General features: G+C 34.5%; 1 protein-coding gene across 2 annotated transcripts; it reads left to right on the plus strand.

Annotated features, from left to right (window-relative positions):
- Positions 1 to 2,436: 2,436 nt before the first annotated feature.
- On the plus strand, positions 2,437 to 20,033 carry LOC105320872 (sodium-dependent noradrenaline transporter). Of its 2 annotated transcripts, XM_034462091.2 has the most exons (15): positions 2,470 to 3,343; positions 13,023 to 13,365; positions 13,621 to 13,755; positions 14,089 to 14,326; positions 14,681 to 14,819; positions 15,080 to 15,214; positions 15,403 to 15,506; positions 15,788 to 15,912; positions 16,004 to 16,116; positions 16,460 to 16,597; positions 17,848 to 17,947; positions 18,282 to 18,382; positions 18,913 to 19,092; positions 19,446 to 19,520; positions 19,721 to 20,033. In XM_034462091.2, the coding sequence occupies exons 1-15, from the start codon at positions 2,771 to 2,773 to the stop codon at positions 19,742 to 19,744; spliced, it is 2,523 nt and encodes an 840-aa protein (XP_034317982.2). In that variant the 5' UTR covers positions 2,470 to 2,770; the 3' UTR covers positions 19,745 to 20,033. The 2 variants fall into 2 exon arrangements, 1 of the variants encoding a protein (XP_034317982.2); XR_010711904.1 differs by lacking the exons at positions 18,913 to 19,092; positions 19,446 to 19,520; positions 19,721 to 20,033 and having other exon boundaries at positions 2,437 to 3,343; positions 16,414 to 16,597.
- Positions 20,034 to 21,123: the final 1,090 nt, after the last annotated feature.

Below are 21,123 nucleotides of genomic sequence, written 5' to 3' on the forward strand. Positions count from 1 at the left end.
AAGTTTAGACTGACATTATTTGAGTTTACATTCATAGACGGAATTTTGCACTGAAGGATACTTAAAGTTTAATCATAAATTTGGATTATATCTCAAAACGATCACTTTATTGAAATAATTGTTTAAATCCAGGCTTTTTTAAACGTAAATATCATAGAATCTGACACCTGGAAATATTCCAAGAATGCATGATCTTTGAACCTCGACCTTTAGTGAATGATTTTGTCAATGCAAGTATATAAGAAATTCTATACCATGCAAATAAATAAAACTTTATCTAAAAATCTTTTTTTTCTCCTCTCTTTCATTGACCTTGTCCAGGAACTGGGCAAGTTTATAGATACGTTTAAAGTAGAAGACAACATTTATGGCGTTAATTTGAACTACAACCAGAATGATTAAAAATTAGATTTTGATCTAGAATAAACTGCAAAATAGCATTTTCCCTTTTTTCAATAGTATAGAGAAATGTCAACTGCTTGGAGAGTACCTCTGTTTATTTCGTAAGCTAGACAATTAAGGCCCAAGATGCCGTTTGCTTTGGGTGTCCCGTCTATATATACATGTACTTGTATATATGTGTAAATGGCCAACATGTATAATAAGAAAGAGGTTTCGATGCCAACGTGATGTAATTAAATGAATCTATTATTATATTAACACTGTGTCAAGCAACATATGTATGACTTGCATTCAAACAACCTAACAAAAGTGCAGATCTCTCTGCCTCTGTGCTGAAGATAAGATCTGTCAAACAATTTACCAATTAGGTCTTACAAATGCCCAGTAGAAATGCAGCACGTTAATTACACAAAAGCAAGAACTGAATGATTCTGTTCATATGCCAACGATTACTTTTACAATAACTAAAACACTAATTAATCGTGAATTGCTTTATTACAGGGGGATAATTTGATTTTCCGGGGGGGGGGGCTCTTATTCCAATTTTTAAGGTGGCTCACTACACCTTGAAAAAGTTTCTCTTATCAGCAGAAAAAATTACTTGATTGTGATAGAAAGCATGATGAATAAGATTGATACAAGTCAAATAGTATATAGTCGAACAAATTGCAATTTTAGATTTAACAAAAATCTCTTTAATTTCAAAAATTTGTTTCAGTCAATGTGAACAAATGGCCCAGGAGGATTCGAACACATGATTTACGGTTCACAAGCACAGTGCATTAACCACTTAGCTATGACGATATACTACCACATTGATCGATACGAACAAATGTTCACAAAACATTTTTAAAAATCGCCATCTTGTAACGTAGTGTCATAAAAAGTATATACGTCTAGTGAGATGCCTAGTGTAGTGAGGTAACTTAATCATTCAATTTAGTTATTAAATTTATTTTGTAAATTTCATGAGTTTGAATTTTGCAGGTGGGGTCCAGGCACCCCCTCCCCCTAGATCCGCGCATGATTGCGGTGTTGTTTATTTGAGGGTTACAATAGAGGAACGTAATAAGTTTACAATCACAAAGTTTCAACATTACATTATATAATATAGGTAACAAATGGGAGTGTCTGAAGACAATATCTTAAAATGTAAATTAGTTTCAATTTAGCTTAATTCGATCAAATTCTCACAAACTAATGTTCACAAATAACTTACAGGTGTGGCGATGGGACTTTCAATCTAACACATGCAGTGACAGACATGAAACCAGGTGCAATAAAAACATTATCCTTAAGTTTGACATCATACCAAAGTTACAAGAAATCCAAGGTTAACCCCCCCCCCCCCCCCCCTTTTCCAAAAGAAAAAAATAGGCGAGAGATATAAAAACAAGCCTATTGTCTTATTTCTGCTGTCGTTTCGAACGAAACACACAGAGCCGAAAGTTCCATTATCAGGTCTTACGATGCTACACTGCTGATAAAGGGGAAAATCTCCATCCCGTGGAGGCAGAGATATACAGAAAGGTCATTCCCCTACAGGGGTGTTGGACCGTGATCCCCAGTAATTGTGATGTTACATGTATTACAGAAGTTGTGATATTCAAATTGGCGTAATATCTGTTTAAGTGGTATTTTACACTATATGAAAAGAAGATTATTATATTTTTCCCTATTGATTGATATAAAGCCAGCTAAATACCATCGATAGTATTTAAATATGACATTTATTTAAATACACTTGACAATAGTTTCCACGATTAAAAAGCCAATGCGAGTGAATTAAATTTATTATGTCGGATGTACATATAAAAGCATGGTAAATATGACCATCATGTTTCTTGCATGTTTGGGTAATATGAAGTTCATAAAGGTTAATTTTATCTATTTAATCTATGACATCCTACAAAAGTGTCGTTTATGCGCAGTATTATAATATATTTTTTATAATATCCGACCCTTGTCATCTTGGGAGGTGGTTCGAAGCAGAATGAAAGCAAATAAAACCCGAAGCGTAAAATACCTATCGGAAACTGGTTGAGATTCTGATGGCGGAGTAATTTTGCCAACGAGATACAGCGTGAGTTAAAAGCTCCGTGATTGGTGAACCGCGGGGAATGCGCTGCAAGAGCGATTTTCACCGGATCAAAGTCAGATTAAGTATCGAAAAGTTAACATAATATTCACATAGAGATAAAGAACATTTTCAGTTTGATACAACCGAAACTACAGGCAACTGCTGCCGATATCAAGCGGGAAAAAATGGCCAGAAATTGAAATTTAACCTGCGTATATTGTTTGGACTTTTAAAATTCCCTCGTGCATTTAACAGATGGAGTAATTGTTAGTATTTTAAAACAATCATATGACGGAAAATTCTGATTACAAATATTGTGTATCTGTAGAAATTGATGTCCCAGATTCGCGAGATCAAAATGAAATTGAAAGTCACGCGGGAGATCTGGCCTCACTACACCTAGAGGACAGTGATTCCGCGGCGCAAAACAATCCCCAGGTGACGGACGAAGAGAGACACGAATCTCATGCGATATTTTATATAGAAAATGAGTTATGTAACGATGATAACGATGACAACCCTTCCCCCGAAAAATCAGGAGATGATATTCTGTTCATCCCCGACCACGAATCGTCATATCCAAACGAGACTTTTAACAATGACCACCAAGAAACAAAAGAGGCTGATGAAAATATATGCTCTGATGAAAACGACGAAGTTCCACAATTCCAGGTAGTGTATTCAGATGAAGAGAAATATTCCGACAACGAACTGCCCGATAGCCTATCTCCATGTCTCCCCGGAGAGCGACGGGGGTCCAAGTGGAGCGCGACAATTTTGTTTGTGGCCTCGGAAGTTCAGTTGATTATTGATCTGGCTGAGTTCTGTCCTCCAGAAGGATATCTCACAGGGCCATCAAAGGTTTGACAATTTTTCTTCCTTTTCTTGAAAAATGATGAATGTTAAATTTTGAATTAAAAAAAAAACCAAACAATTTCTAGTTTGTTTTACAGTTAATTTTTATCATTTCATTAAATTTCTGAAAATTGTGTAAAACTAAAATATATTTCTATTGGGACAAAAGGTGATGTGTTTTGTTAAGTTTTACATGTAATATCTAACCCACTGTTGTCTTAAAGTCAAAGTGCAATTACTTCGTTCAATGCAATTTTGCGCACTTGCCTTCTTTTTCCTTCAACAGCTGGAGTGAATCTGGAATGCATTGTATCTATTGTAGCTAAATACACTCTCTGAGAGTTTACTCTCTTAAAATCTTATTTTCATCCTATATCAGTGATAAGCATCAGATATGTAAATTTATTACGACCAAGATAAAATCATAATGGGGTTCCCTGTGCAGACTGAAATGAAAATGTTCACGCCGTCTCACATTTGGCCCTATATAAAGTAATGAAGGCATTTAGCTTGAAAGGAAAATTATTCGCACCGGAAAACAAAATTTCAAGCGTGGTTGCATTGTTTGAAACTCTTCAAGACCGGGGACAATTTCTTGTGAATCAGGCGAAGAAGGTTTCAGAAAATCCGATAATTATGAAAAAGTTTTATAGACAAGTTGGCAATGACTGAAGCTGAAAATACCTTTTGGTCAATATCTCTTTATCGTTATGTATATCTAATTAATATCAATTTGTTCTGATGAAAACGACGAACATGGAAAACTCTAAAAAGCTATTGAATCTTGAATAGTTGTAAATTCTGCAGTTTAGTTTGTTAAATTCAGAAAATAAGTTTATTTTATTCATGTGATTGATTAATATGTTACAGTATATTACCTGTATTTATTTGCACCTTATAACCCCCATCCTCCCCAACTTATGGTAAAAATAACTTAAAAGGCATTTATTGGAGTTAAATTTACGTTATGGTGAAATTTTGAAGCTTATTCTTATTATAACGCCTGCAATGAAAAACCTTTTGGATGCAATACATAACACACATATGATTATAATAGTTTCCAGATTTGTCGCTACCAAATGTGGTGTTGTACATGAAAGTAAGTAAGCAGTGGCATTGAATGTAAAAGCACAAATTGAATACGTCATCAAAGACTGAACTGGCGTTTCATAGCATTTACGCTTAAAATGAATTCGTGATAATGTAAATTGTATCGGGATCATGGCAGCAGTGCTACGAATTTTCCATGATCATCAATGAAAAGTTTAGCTTTTCGAGGTATATTGTTAGAAAACCGATTTGGTTTGCGTGAAGTTCATAAGGCCGAGTCATGATAATTTATTTAAGAAAAAAACAAGCTACAAAATGTATCTCAAAATACTTCAGACGTAGATTCTTTTTTTCATCTCAGCCAAAGGCCAAAAATACTTCTTCAAAAAAGTCAAACGTGACATCAGAAATACACTTTTTTCAAATAAAAAGACTTAAGAAAATATATGTCCATCTGTTCAAACCATGCAATGGAATGATCTAGTAAAAAGATTGAAGTATGCTTTTCAATTTGAAAGAACATGTATTGGTAGCTGCATACTGAATCCACGTCTTAGATTAGTAATCAAAATTCAATATTCTTCTTGTAAAAGACAGAAAAAAATAAGCCTCACAATTTTTTACAGCAATAAGTTTATTGGCGACTTTTGCACTTAAAACCTTTTTCTAAGGTTTTGGATCTGAGTAGACGTTGAATTAGAAACAGGAAATTGTGGTGTAAGACACAATAGCGCTAATCTGCAGAGAGGATGTTACAAACCAAGGAACGATACAGCTTTGGTTCTAACGATTGCATAATATTGATAAATGCTCGCTTCGGCTTGTGTACATCAAGGAATTGTCTGGGAAATGTTGTATTCAGTAAACAGAATCAACGAACCGGTGATTTGGGCTAAGAGAAATGTTTTCCTTTCCTATCATTCAATTCATGGTCTTTATCAAAATGTAGTTTTACCTGCCACTTTTCAAGACCAAATTCATATATATAACTGAATGGGAAATACGTCATGTTAATATTTAAATCAATATATGAATGATTAATTGGCAGCTAGGTTCGTTTAAAGCTGCTTGGTCCGATTTTTTTGTAATTACAGTATCAAAATTTTTTTCATACAAATCATTTATCTTAGAAAGTTATGGACTTTCTCCTATTTACACTAGCAGATTCAGTCTCCTTTCAAAGTTAGAAATATTCAAAGTAAATAAAAAAAATTTCTCTTAGGGCAAACGAAAAAACAAACCAAAATGCATCACGGGAATGTTTTAAAAAGGAAACCGCATGGTTTCGTCTACCGAATGATTGGGGTTATTCAACCCGCATGCTATGCATCGATTGTAAAGAAAGTCGACTTTAGAAATATTGGCTAACAAAACGTACACATGTTTATTTGTAATTTTTCTGATCATTTCGACCTTTCTTTAAAGCGATGTCAAATTCCTAATACAACCATATTCGTCTCGTCGTCAGGGGTGAAATTTAACATGAGGCGAAATAACGCGGTACCTTTTAATGTCGTTTTGTTTTGTTAGCAAATTTTGAACGTATTTTTCTTCATTGAAATTTGGCATAATTGACGGGTAAAACTACTGCAATGTCTATTGTTATACATATACTAAGCATAGCCATCGTTTAAAAACGTGCATAAAATTTGATATAAAATCGGACCAAGCAGCTTTAATAAACAGATGTGATATATGGAAACCCAACAATAAAAAGCAACTCATCATTTGACCCTTTACAGATATATATTTACATTTTTAGTGTCTTTGTGATAGAACAACGAATCAAATTTGTAACTTATAATTCAATACATTTCATTCCGTAGTGTTGGGCCGCAAGCGGGGTTTGCATAATTATAGAAAATGAAAAAAATTGTAAAAATTACTATGATTTAAATAAATGTTTAATCGTACGATTGTTGAAGACTATTTAAACATAAGTAATAAGGATTCATTCTTTGGACATTATAAGGTAATCAAATACAGTAGGGCGAAATCAACTATGGGCTTTATGACAGATTTGATCACACCTCGACCGTATTTGATCACCTCATAATACTCAAAAGAAAATTTTTAAACTCCTCTTAAGAGGGCTCTATGATCGTGGCCATTTTGAGACTTTGTCAATCTCCTTTAGAAGAAGAGTTTAACATAAAATGTAAAAAAAATAACCCACATTGATATAAAATGTTAGTTTTATGAATTTTTCTTTACTAAATAACAGTTTATAGCCAAACCTATCAAATCTTAAGATTCAGGCTAGATCTGATGGTAAATTTGTTGACCACACGGTCTCCATAAGATATGCAATGAAACGATTAATTCTAGTGATTGCTAAATTTCTGTGAATTTCGCAGGAACCCCTCAACCGTGAATTCCAATCTTAAAACATATAAACTTGAATGTTCTTTTTTATAAAGTAAGTCGGAATCCACATTTTATTCAATGGAAAAGTAACTGCATTGGTATACATGTACCTTCTTAACTGTGTCATTCCTGTACATGACAGCGCACGCAACAACCTTTGCAGCTTTGAGATACAAATACAATGGCATGTTACTAAAGAAAACATTGGTTTCATTTTGACATGCAATTATATGGAATAACAATCTGTTTTACTGTTTCAACACCTGCCACTAATCAATTGCTTTTATCCGGAATGTAAATTTCCGTTCTTGAGCGTGAAATATATATGCAAGTTTCTATTTTCTTTAGGTGCAATGATATCCAAAAATCTAAATTGAAGGGTAATTTACAAGAGGCCGTTTGTCTATTTCATTGTTATTTGCCACCTTTATTGTCTATTTTAATGTAAATAATTGTTTGCTTTCTGGAATCCGACTTGCCGTATGAAGTGGGCAACTACTCTTCAATGAAAATAAAATGCAAGTGCTTAGTGAAAAGGCAAGGGATAAAACAGGGACATGAATACTACAACAAAACGTTGCATAATAAAACAGCGTAATAACAATTTGACATTTGAATTTAAGAAGAAATGGTGTTCTATAAATGGCCCAGTTTAAGAGTTATAGACACTAGTAAGTCTATAACATTAGGTATAATTATATAAAATGCCACCGATCTGCACTGGAACATTGTCATAAAAAAAAATTTGCAATTATTTGTTTATTTTCATGCTGTAGAATTCGAGAGGTTTGTCGGTGGATGGGCCATTTTGCAGAGAGTTGAATAAATAGAATATACGTATTGATAGCAATGGTTTTTTTTTAATATGCAGATAGAAGTTAAGAAAAGAAATAGATTTATTATCAATTTGTGGGTGAAAAACATGAGCTATTATACTCAGTATGTTGATCATCATATGTAAGTCTCAAATGTACATGAAATTTGAACCAACTACATGTATATATGACTTTGGGGATGGGGTTAATTTTTCCCCCTATCTAGATACTGTGTATAGGGAAATATTCGCCGTCGTTTTATTTTCGCCATGTTTACCCTCGTTAAGACTCGTGAAAATTCAAAATAATATTTAAATTACTATGTTAATTAAGAAGAAAATATAAATGATATATTTGTTTTTCTGAGCGAATTCAAGACGCCGCATAACTTTACAAGTGTAGATTGGCGAAAATATAAGCCACGGGGAAAATTAGCCTATACATGTATACAGTGCATGATCCCACATTGCAACAACCAGTGCAAGCTGGGTGGGAAAAGAGGCAGTGTAATCTTAAATAGCGAACTGGGCGATAACCGTTCAATAATTTTACATACATAATCTACATTACCTGCGCTCAGGTTGCAAAAATGCTGACATAGAACTTCAATAATAAGCGTTAAAGACATTTTTTCTCGAGAATATTGCGCATGTATTTAGTTCTTAAAATAGTAGAAAATATGCTTTGAAAGTGAATAATTAACTATGAAAATATTAAAACAGTTATGTGTGTGTTCCTTTTAGATTTTATGTATCTGTGATATTTAATTAGTAATGTTCTCTTGTAATACATGTATACATGAGGGTGAATGAATGGATAAGAAACCTTGGTTCAAGACCGTTGAACTTTACTCTGTCCATTTCACGTTTATCAACCAGTACTAGTGTATGTGAATTTATAGATTTTTTTTTAAAGAAATATTTCAAAATTTTAGATTAACCACAGATATTGGCCTTTTTTTAAAAAAGCGAAAATCACTGAATGTTTTCGCTTCCGCAATATAGCGCTGGTTGGCATGGGAGCGAAAAACGTTCATGATGCGAGAAAGTTTATCTCCGTTGAACCAATCCATCATTCTTTTAACGTGTACGTTTTATTCTAGTTAAGCATGAAAAAATATAAAGTTCCAATAAGTCAGACACTTAGATACTTGGACAGGTGGAGAGAGGGGGGGGGGTGACTTTTTTTCGCTCATTTTATCCGAAATAAATCATATTCGTTATGACCAGGTCAAATGGGAGATGTTTTAAATATACCTGCTGGTTTTTTGTCAGGTGATGTACACAGACCCTCAAGAAATATTAATCTATTTATCTTTGACCTGACATTATCCTATCGGAGTCTATGATTTTTCGAGATAATTTTACAAGGAGAAAAATGAGGGGAATGATAATGGGTAATAAATAATTTACATTATATTGCAGAAAATTATGATTTATATATAAATATTAAATATATAAATATTAATTATCCGATATGTTTTTTAAAACTCTGTTTATTATACACTGATATCTGAATGGATATCTCATTGCAGAACTTTACCAATGGCGATATTTCTGTGGTCATTTTAATTAATAAAATCACCACTTTTTAAATGTAAAAACCGCGTGTACAATAAATAACTTTTGTGAAATTTGCGACAAGTTTCGATACTCATAACTGAACTGATGAATTACAATAGGTCGACGTAGTTGCAATAGGTTTTAATTCCAGCATAAAAATGGGGGGAACATCGTTTCATTAAGAACCTTTAAAAAAGGAGGTACCAAGCCACAGTAGACGATGACCACCCCCCCCCCACCACCACCACCACCACCCCCAACAATTAACTTTTTTTTGTCCTTGGCACGGGTATTTGTATCGGTCATTGACTTAATGCTTACGTTCTTCCGATCTTAAAGTCAAGGTAATTATACGGGGACATTTAACTTCTTGAAATACCACAAGAATGCTTCGGTCCAAAAAGTTTGTGCATGAATACATTCATTCGAAATCGTAGTCTGGCAGACGATGGAAGCAGCCATGATCTATGAGAAATCGCGAGACATTTTGGTGATCTATTTTACAAGGGTTAAAATATGATCAATAAATTTGGTGTGTATTGTCTGATCTAGCCAACGATTTTCTTAAAGACGAGGCAGTAAAAACATAAAGCACAATTTGATATCGTTGAGGCGAAAATTTTCCGCCATTTGGTGAAGAACCATTAAGTGAACTATACGAGCACCGCCGAAAAATCTTTCTTTATCGATTTCTGATTGTTTGGTTGAGAAATTGATGAAATGTTTAAAAAAGCACCAATATATTACGTTTCCAAGGAAATATATTGTTTTCTTTTGATAAAGACTGGGAATATTTGCTTGAAAATAGTTTGCACGAGTACCGGTTTTGTTTTTCAAAGTTAGTTGTAGTTCAATGTTGTCGTAAAGAAAACAATCTAATGGCCGCCACAGATTTGATGCTATTTTGAGAATGTTCATCCTGAATACCCTTGGATCGTTTCATAGGGTTCCAAATTTATGTTTCATTTCTTTAAAAAAAGAAAAGAAAGGAATACAAAATGCTACAGAAGATAAAATTCTACGGCGTAAGAATTCCAAACAAAAATATCAACAAACTTTCTTTTAACCAGAATTACCAACATTTCTGAGTGAATTAAATTTTGAAGAAAATAATACTTTATCGGTACTATGCAATGATGTTACATTTAAAAAGAATGGTGTAAAAATTTTACTACATTTGCACCCCTATACTCTCTATATACTGTATTTCATATATTTCAAATAAAATTAAAAAAAATTGTTCAAAATTTTCTATCTACCAATGTGAAGTTATCGATAGTTTTGACAAAGTAAGTGAGGGGAAAAAATCGAAATAACAAGAATACACCAATTGGCTTCAAAGCTATTAGAACTGCGCGATCATGCGATTCCAGGAAAGAAAAAATGCTATAGTGAAAAAAAAAACTGTTGACAAGCTCTAGGTTTAATCTTGCATTTTCTTCTAAAAATATTCAAAATAGGCCCATTATTCAATCAAAGCAAAAGAGTAAGTTGATTACTATATCTCGAGCCAACAAAATATACCCAAAAAATCACGAGGTACCGTGTTGAAATCCTTCCGGAAGAAGATAAATAATCGTAATTTTTTTCTTTTTACTATAGACTAGAGATCGTTAGGAGATTGAATTCTAAAATCACACTCAGTGAAGTGAAAACAAGGTAAAAATCACCTTTCCTATACATGCTGTTGGGTACTGTGTGGTATTTGACAGGTTATGCATTTGGTTTCAAGATTTACACGTTTCATTGATAGGTAGACCTGCTAGTATCATGCACAATTTTCAAATTATTTCGTTTTCCGAAATATAGACAGGTCTTTAATTAGATTTGAAGGAAAGAACGCGAAAAACGAGGAAATTTTAAAGTAACAGCTTATATTCTCCGTTTTAATTATATTGATTCGATAAAAAGTCTCAGTAAGTCTTATACGAAACATGTCCTTTGAATCTAACGCTCTTTCCAAATTAAGAAGAATCAACACAGGATAAAAATGAACGAAAAGAAAAATGTTTTTTATTTTTTTTATTTTGAGGGAGGGGTAGTGGATTGCAGGTTGTCCTGCGCAAAAACATTCTAGCCAATTTCACATTCTTGGAGGGTTAAGAAGAAACCTGTTTTTGCACTACTGATTTTTTCCTCTCATTGTTTTCTCAAAATCATAGTTATCTCCAGATGGTATAGGATAAAAAACAAACCGTGTTGTTTTAATACTGTTATTTTAATCCAGGGGAAGCCGCATATGAGTAGGGTGGAACGTGTGAAATAAGTACCAAATTGTGTTAAAGGATGACCACCTAGTGATGAAAGGTTTCAAAATCCGTGCTTCTTGGCACGCTTGAAATTGGCTGTACAAAAGGAGAGCCCCAATTACCGAAAACATATGAATACATACTTAACACTGTTTCGGGCTACTTCCTCAATTTATCGGTAACAATTCTAATTATGACTTGTTTCTTGTTCATTTGTGTGTATGTTTACCCCCTTTGATTCCTGAAACTACAAAGCAACGGTTAGTGTTGAAAGATGCGGAACTTGTGAACGTTAAGCAGACGCTCGCGTGCCCTACAATGGACGAATCATTACGACGGTTTAGTTTTTAAGATATATACAAAATTAATGTACTTGTAATCCATAAGATATGGGGAAACAGAAATAGTGTTAAACATCGCCTAGTATTGCTCAAGACAAAAAAAAATCTTGAAAGAATACATATAATATGCATATCGTGTATTTGATGGGCTGTGCACGTACTGTCATTGCTTTAATACATGTATTTCAGGTGGTAATCGTATGAAGCGATTTGATCATAACATTAAATGATTATTGCACAAAACATGCAAACGATACAAAATTTTATCAAACGTTAACGTCAATTTAATTTATGGCGCGAACTCTCAAATGTATTTGTCCTAGTAATAGTCTTATTGTAAGAAAAAGGGTTTAGAACCATTTTAATAAGGCCTTGGACTTAAGGTAGGACGTTACTCTCTATTTCTTGCGTCAAAACAAGTTTAAAATGACGCTGGGTTTGAGTGTAATATACACCGATTGCATAGTCTTAGCTCAAAAGCCAGACAAATCTTGTTGATTTCAAAAAGCAATGGCTGAGTGGCCAAAAATGAAATAGACAAGCCTACGTCACTTTGCTGTTTGACACCAAATGGCAAATGGTACTAAAGCATTTATACTGAGTTGGTGTTCTTCATACATTTTTTAAAATTTTTCTTTTTTCCATTTTTTGTGCATAATGATTATCTATTACAATCAAGTGCTAAATAAATTTATACGTTTTCTTTCAGTTAACTATAAACTATAAATTATTCAAGAAGTAAATTTATTATATCGGTTATAAGTCACATTTTCCCTCTTAAATGACAAAAACAAGAAAGCAACCATCAGTGCCATAGTCAACTTTTTTCTTTCTTTCTTTTTATAAAATTGACTTAATATTTGACGAACTAGCTGTAGACATAAAAACACCGGATGACTTACAATGAAAACAAAACAAAAATTTTGTAGAGGTAGTGAAGCATAAAACTTTAATTAATTTGGTGTCGTCTTCGACTTCAGTTTGTTTTATTTTACACACTTCATCTGTGATTTTTGACTTTCCACTTTTGCGTTGTTCACGGTAATTGGCCCTAACTAACGTTATCGCGAGATCTCGCGCGAAAAGACAGGCTCGTTAATATCCGAAAGTGTTGGTATGTCAAACGCTGAATTCCGCGCAAACTAGCATTTGTCACAACACCATAGAAAACAAATTTGCTTCCCTAGCTAATGGTGTCACATAGGTCGACCCCTGTCCATTAACCTTATGACATTACAAACATACAGTATTATAAGATACTTGGACTCTACACAAAGTGTTTTCCCTCAAAATTGTTTCAGAATAAAGGCCAGACAGAACCAGACTGCAATTCCAACAACATGGATAACGGGATAGCTCCTACTCCGTGTAGTCCTTCAGAGGACGTCACATTTGACGATGTTGGGCCTTTGATAAAGATGGACAACCTTAAGAATGGATGTGAGCAGAGCCCCGAAGATTCCAAGGATAAAATGCTGCCTGAAAATAATAATGTTAAGGACAAACATGCGCACGATCACTTTGTGGCCCCTCCCAAGGAGACCTGGAGCGGGGGTGCGGATTACCTACTAGCGGCCATCGGATACTCCGTGGATTTGTCAAACGTCTGGAGGTTTCCGTACCTGGCCTACAAAAATGGCGGAGGTGGGTTACACAACATGGCAACTGTTTTCTGAAAAGAACTAAGTAAGGCAACAAAACGTCTAAACATACCAAATTTGATGAAATCAATACGACGTTGAAAAAGAAAATGGTGCAAGAAATAAGTTCAAATCGTTTTTATCCGGAAGTTTTATTTCATTTAATAATTAACGAAATGAATATATGATAAAGATTTTGTAGAGTCTTCTTGTTATTCATGCTATTCTGCGATATTTATGCCAAGTTTCGTTTTGATAGGAGCATTTATCATTCCATATTTTACGGTTCTCGTGCTTGGAGCAGTTCCCGTCTTTTTCATGGAACTAAGCATGGGTCAGTTCAGCAAGGAGGGTCCCATCAACGTCTGGAACAATCTGGCCCCCATGTTCAGGGGTAAAATAATTTGTAAAAGTATCATGCTTTGTAGGAAAACTTGATAGGGGTAACGGGATTTTCCAAAATCGTGTTTGATTATAGGACAAACATAACAAAATCAGTATTTTTTCTTTATTTGAAAAGTTTAATCCTGAGCGTATTTTAGCTTGGTCATTGGCACCTATCATATCATGGCTTTAATTTTCTTGTGTTAGAGCAGTGCATGTGTCATGACTATTTGAGAGGCCTTGGGGAAGTCCCACGGGACATGTACACATATTTATTTATTTATTTAAAGGTATTTATTTATTTTATCATTTATTTATTTATTTATATTTTGGTCACAACCAGGTATCGGGTTTGCCTCTTGTTGGATGGCCTACATCGTCGCTTTCTATTACAACATGGTCATCGCTTGGGCGTTCTATTACCTCTTCTCTTCCTTTACATGGACGGTCCCATGGTCAAAATGCGATCATGACTTTAACACCCCAGACTGTTGGCAGACCGACTGGGACGCCAATCAAACACACTCAAACAGGACCTATAACTCCAGCTCTGCAGTGTCATCATCATTCGAATACTTTGAGTATGTATCTTCTTACCAATAGGCAATACCGTGTTATTTTTTTTTTAATTTTAAATGCAAAGAGCAAAATTTACTTCAATTTATTTAATTAACTATTCTAGTACGACTCTTAGACTTTTTTATAGTCCAATGTATTTTTTACGTAAATAGGCTAAACAAAAAAAAAATGGAGGGGCCAATGGACTTCTATAATAGCCATTAGAAAAGGGTACATTTATATTTAAAAAGGGGCAGGTCCAATGCACCCCTCTCCCATTTCTACGTGCATGCAATGTATACGTTTATTAAGGTATTTCTGGATTTTATGTCTCCGGAAAGGGTCGACAGTACTTTGATATTGGTTACTTTGTACAGGCGCGGCGTGCTCAGTCTACATAAGAGTTCCGGGATAGATGACATTGGAGGAATCAAATGGCAGATAGCGGGCTGTGGGGTCCTCACGTTCACCATTCTGTACCTCAGCTTGTGGAAAAGTGTCAAAAGTGCCGGAAAGGTGTTTGTCACTAAACAACAAAATGTTTCAATTTAAGGGATTCTCATTCTGATACAAAAGTTTAGAAATCGAAAGGCCAAACAAAAAAATGAATATTTTACCATGTGCTATAGGATGTTATCAAAACGAGCATCAATTACGTTTGGTTTTAATTGAAATGGATCGATCCTTTGAATCGCTTAATTCTATAGATCCACATGAAAACTTTAAAATTCACTACATCATTTGCTAATGTGTTGTAATGCTACATTCACTTGTAGGTTGTTTGGTTCACGGCAACTGTTCCGTATCTTATTCTAACCGTTCTTTTGATCCGGGGTTCCATGCTTCCCGGAGCAGAGGAAGGGATCAAATTCTTCATTGTGCCAAATATGAGTAGACTTGGGGAAGTACAGGCAAGTCTCTCTCTCTCTCTCTCTCTCTCTCTCTCTCTCTCTCTCTCTCTCTCTGTTAATTACACTATTAACATCTCTCTCTCTCTCTCTCTCTCTCTCTCTCTCTCTCTCTCTCTCTCTCTCTCTCTCTCTCTCTCTCTCATGTAGATGTAAATCTATCTCTAAAAAGTTCAGATTACTTTCAATAGGTTTGGATAGATGCAGCGGTACAGATTTTCTTTTCCATTGGAGCTGGATTTGGCACACACATTGCCTATGCTAGCTACAACAAGTTTAATAACAATTGCTACAGGTATCTAAACTTGCCAAAAATAACATAAACATTTGTGTTTGTAGTTTAAAGAAGTTTTTTTTTCGTGCGTGTTTTTTTTTCTTTTTTAATTGAAAAAATATTACATAACCATGCAATCTGGATGAATGAAAATCAAAATTTTGAAGGCAACATACATGTAGATATACAAACTTCACTTCCTTGGAATTGAGAAGGTCTACTGAGTGATAAATTAAGTTAGTGGGATAAAGAATGTTACAACTTTTAAGATATTGAATAAACTTTTCTGGGGACATTTGCAGGGATTGTCTCATTACAGCTTCAGTCAACTGCATCACAAGTATCTTCTCTGGTTTCGTTGTCTTTACTTACCTCGGATACATGGCTCAAAAACAGCAGAAACACATCAGGGATGTTGCACAAGATGGTAACCATGTAATTAACTTGGATTTTGATCAAATGCAGTCATCAAATATCTATTCAGAATTAGTACCAGGTTAAATTCTTGATATTCAAAGGTCCTGGCCTCGTTTTCATCGTCTACCCAGAAGCAATTTCTACACTTCCGGGATCGTCCATATGGGGGATTCTGTTCTTTTTCATGTTAATCACACTTGGATTGGATAGTGCGGTACGTAGGATCTAGCTCTGCTAATAACTTGATATCAAATCATTATGAACAAATGTTAAATATAGATTAAAGCCTTAAACCACGACCACGATGGATGCCACAGTAGATTAAAAATCTTAGACGAAAATAATAATAGACGATAAAACGTAATTAAGTCAACTGCTTTGTCCTTTTTGTATTTTTTTTTTCATTTTCTGAGTGATTCAGTGTCGGCCTAATTATAATGGTAAACCGTTAGATACTCTTGTGTATTTTTTTTAAAATTTATCTCACCAGCCAAGTATTTCTTCTACTTAGAAACACGTTGTCCTGTACTGGATTTGTGTGTGTACTGGTATTTCAGTTTGGCGGGCTGGAGTCCCCGTTGACGGGACTGAGGGACGAGTTTTACAGGGTGTTCAGACACCGGTGGGCCCGGGAAGTGTTGACCCTGATCATAGTCGTCAGTGCCTTCCTATTCTCCATTCCATGTATGACTGTTGTAAGTATTTAATATTTCTATTTAGTTACGGGTTGAGAGGAGCGAATATGTCTGCAACATACATGTACTCATGTTATTACTTTTACTTTCCTTTAAAAAATAAGTACCTAAAATGCGTACTTTTACTTTCCTTTAAAATATAAGTACCTAAAATGCGTATTTGGATAAGTAAATAAGTAATTGAAAACAAAAGAAAAAATTTATTAGAAATGGAAAGTAGCTGAAATATACATTGGGGTTGTTACAGAAAGTGTATCATTGTTGAGTTCTCTGATCTGCTTAAATCAGTAAATATTATTAATATATGTAAATAAATAAAAAACATATACAGTGTTAAATTAAAAGCATGAAATATAAGAAAGCGCAGATTGTTATTTTAAACGATATGCTAGAAATTCTTGGGATAATGAAGAAAGCACGGGCCAGGCGTATGTTTTGTGAAGAGTAACAAAAACAGGGGTTGCTTGCTTTTAGATAAAAGCAGGAATTCACCTTGTGGTACAGATCATACATGATATGGAGAATAAATACGCATATGCAACTTTCTTTTTATCCTGCATTTTGAACTTTCTGGTGTGTATTTTTTCCTCTCTCTCCTCGAAGTTGAAGATAACGCAAAATTTTTGAAAATTGATTTTTTAAAAAACGAAAGAGATGAAAGTGGGGTTTTTTTTTTATTAAATGCATCTTTGCTTCTCACTCTTAATTTTATGGATATTGCCAATGTATTAAATGACATAAGTTTGATAACGCTGACTTCAAGTTGCGCATGTTTTAAGTTACGCGCATACATTTATTGAAGAATGTAAAATGTGGTTGATAATGCACAAAGACAAAAATCTAAAAGCCATTAGGTCCTCAACGGCCACCAGAGTACTATTCAACGCTGTTATGGATTCAAAGAAAGACAATTACATGATAACATGTATATGATAAGTGCAAAATAAAAAAGAAAAAGAGAAAATAAATTCATAGGTTGGCGAAGGCTTATTTTATAACACTCTACAAGTTTTTAAATACTTTCAAACTTCTCTTAACACATGTTTGTCGTAGAAAACATTTGCAATAAAAATTTAACCTACATGTATGCATAAAAATATTAAAGTCAAATCAAAATCCATCACTTATCATGTACTCGTTTTGCCAGCAACATGTCCAGTAGTAAGTTCCTGTTGCGTATACTTTTTCATTTCATAAAATATGCAAGGGTGAGGTACGGATAATTGACCAGTTGTGATTTCTGTGTGTAGGGAGGGATGTACGTGTTTAAGATACTGGACACCTTCGCCGCCGGAACTTCCATCGTGTTCGCCATTCTCATGCAGGTCGTGGCCGTGTCGTGGTTTTATGGTGAGCAGAACGTATAATATTTTAAAGAAAATTCTGACAGTGCATGCACGACAATAATGTGTATCATGATATGTACATTTCTGTAGTCATTTTAAAGTTTCTATCATATTAACTGATTCGAACCCTCTTAATACTTGAATTTGGTTTTGTATCAGCATTCACAATGCATATTCAACTGTGAAATGAAAGCGATATTAAACATTGCTTCATAAGAAGAATTTTGTACTTATAATAGATAAATGAATCTCTCTTTCTCTCTCTCTCTCTCTCTCTCTCTCTCTCTCTCTCTCAGATAAAGTTTTAATTCTAACCAATAAGTTTCTCGTTCCCTCAGGAGTAGACCAGTTTTGCTCCGACATCTATCAGATGACTGGACACAGACCCGGGCTATACTGGAGGGTGTGCTGGAAGATTTTGAGTCCTACATTCCTACTGGTAAAATTTAAAAGCTGCATCCTCCTACATTCAGACTAAAAAAGCAGAATAAAATATAACACCACCCCCCCCCACCCCACCCCCCCCCCCGTAAAATTTACGTTAAAACATATTACATGTAGCATAGTAACAGCCTTTCCCCATTTAATTTTTTTAATGCTATATATCTTTTAATAAGATGCTGCAACAGCCAATTTGACATCATTCATTTTCACTACATGACAAAGTTGACATCCTCATCAGTGGCGTCGGAAGCAAATTGAAGGGGGGGGGCTCTCGACTTATCAAAAATATTGACAAGAAAAAAAAGAGATTATGGTTATGGTTGTGTCTAACTTTGCAAAAAAAGGGGCAAATTCAACCTACCCCCCCCCCCCCGGTTCCGACGCCCTATGCTCATTAAATAAGTACATGCACAATTATATGGAAATTCCATTTCCAATACAATGCATTTCCAACCAATTTTTTAGAATATAATTATTTACACCACTGTGAAGTTTCATACAACGATTCTATATATACTTTTGCAGATTATTGTGATATCAAGCTTTCTTCATTACCGACCTTTGACGTATAAGGGCAGTATGGGATTGTACACCTATCCCACGTTTGCTAACGTCATCGGATGGGGCGTGGCCCTCTCGTCCATGCTAATGATTCCGGGGTACGCCATATACTACCTCCTAACCAGAAAAGGGACACTGAAACAGGTACACGAGTTCACTTTCTTGTGCGCGATAATTTTTATAGTATTGAGCCGGGCACTTAATTTTTAAAATTTTTAAAAAATTCAAACGAAAAACACCAGGCCAACTCACATTTTTTGGTTTAGATTTTAATATACATAATATCTTATTGATAATGCAACCAGTTTTTCTTGAACTTGTGTTAAAAATAGCGCGGTTTTTGACTGACACTTAATTAAAAGAGGGTTTCATGACGGTGGATGTTATACATGTAATTACTTTGGTAATCATATCTGCACTGAAGAAAGGCAGTGTAAATAGAAACCATTGATGAATTAATTATAATGTTCTATATCTTACGTGGTCTGATTTCACAGAGATTGGCAAAGGGCATAACCCCAAAGCGAGATCACGAAGACATTGCGAGAACCGATGACGTCAAAAGATTCAGGGTGAGTCCCAACCGCGTCCTTGGCAACCGATAAAATTGTCAGTTGTTCTTGGTCGCTATCACAAAAACAATGTCAATTTCTGATAAGTACCCAAGGGCTTGTGCTAGCGTGTATGTAGTTTGAGAATGATATAAAACAGAAATGAAAGGAGTTTCAAAATCGCAGAGAAAATTTTTCCTATGGTATTTTTCTCGTTTTAGCTGAAGCACTGGATGACCGTTTGATGAATATATGTGGAAGAAACTTATGGGAGAATTTCCAGATTAGAGAACCGATGTTATCAACTTTATCATAAATAAATGACGCGACCGATTGTGAAAAATATGAGTTTGTGCAATATCAGCGATGTAACAACTTTTATTTATTTTAGCGGGTATTAATTTTCAAATCAGGTTTCAATATTGTTAATTTTGTGTACCATGTTTATTTGTGCGTTTAAAAAAAATCATGTAAAATAGCCTATGGTATGTCTTTATATTGTATTAATTATCATTAAATAAATACAAGCGTAGAGTTGGTGTTTTTCTGTTTTCTCCCAGATTTTCGGATACCTCCATTTTTAGTCCATGTTTTTTTTTCTGCAAGAACCACTATGTCTGCATCTTCTATACACATATGGAAAACACACAATATTTTTTAAACTTTGAATTAAGACTGAAATCAAATATGCAGCATCGTTTTACTGCAGATCTGTCTGCGGTAAAAAAACGGATGGACCTTCTCCAACATCTTGATGCAATTTTAAATTAGCCCGAAAAGGTTGTGATAGTTTCGCTTTAAATTGGTTTTTCGATGTGATTAAAATGACCGTTGACAAAAATGATGAAGGGACATCCATCTTCTTTTCTACGTGCCTAGAATTGGTTTATAGTTGATATGGTTTGAATTATTGCGCTTCAGCGGAGTCGCTAGTGGCAATATTGCATGAGTATCTAAGATAGCGCATCTAATCATGATAATTCTCGATCTAACACGTTTCACTAAATGAATTATATCTTTAAGTTGTTTTAGACCAGACACCCCTACCCACATATTCACCTTTCATTTATGATTGTCTCTACATTGTTTGATATAAAACAGCTGCTAATCATTGCACATAAAATATGTTTTCTCCCGCTGTGTCACTCCAGGACCCCCCCCCCCCCCCCCCCCCTTCATGGTGAATTGTGCCGATTGTCATGTTGTAAATTTTGAATTTACCGGGTGGCAGTAAATACAAAATTTACAACATGACACGATGTTTTATTATTACTCTGTCCTGGTAATTCACAATCAATCAATATTCAATAAGAATGTCAGTCATAATATGTAAAAGGATTATCTCTCAATTGAGATACATGTACATGTGGGGTTTGTATTTGGAAATCGCAACAAATAAACGTATATTTCTTTGAAAATAAAAGCTAGAGATGTGGGCATTTTTAATCTTAAAAAAGGTACATGTACATGTAGATACTCAAGAACATCAATGAAAAATGTCATTTTCAAGTAAATTATTTTCAAATCGATGAAAATCATATGTAGATCATTAATGTTATGGAAAAGCCTGTGAGGAGTTTTAAATGAATTAAGTCGACGTGACAATTTGATTGGCCGGTTTCAT

The sequence above is a fragment of the Magallana gigas genome, chromosome 3, assembly GCF_963853765.1.
Source record: "Magallana gigas chromosome 3, xbMagGiga1.1, whole genome shotgun sequence".
Taxonomy (NCBI): Eukaryota; Metazoa; Mollusca; class Bivalvia; order Ostreida; family Ostreidae; genus Magallana; species Magallana gigas.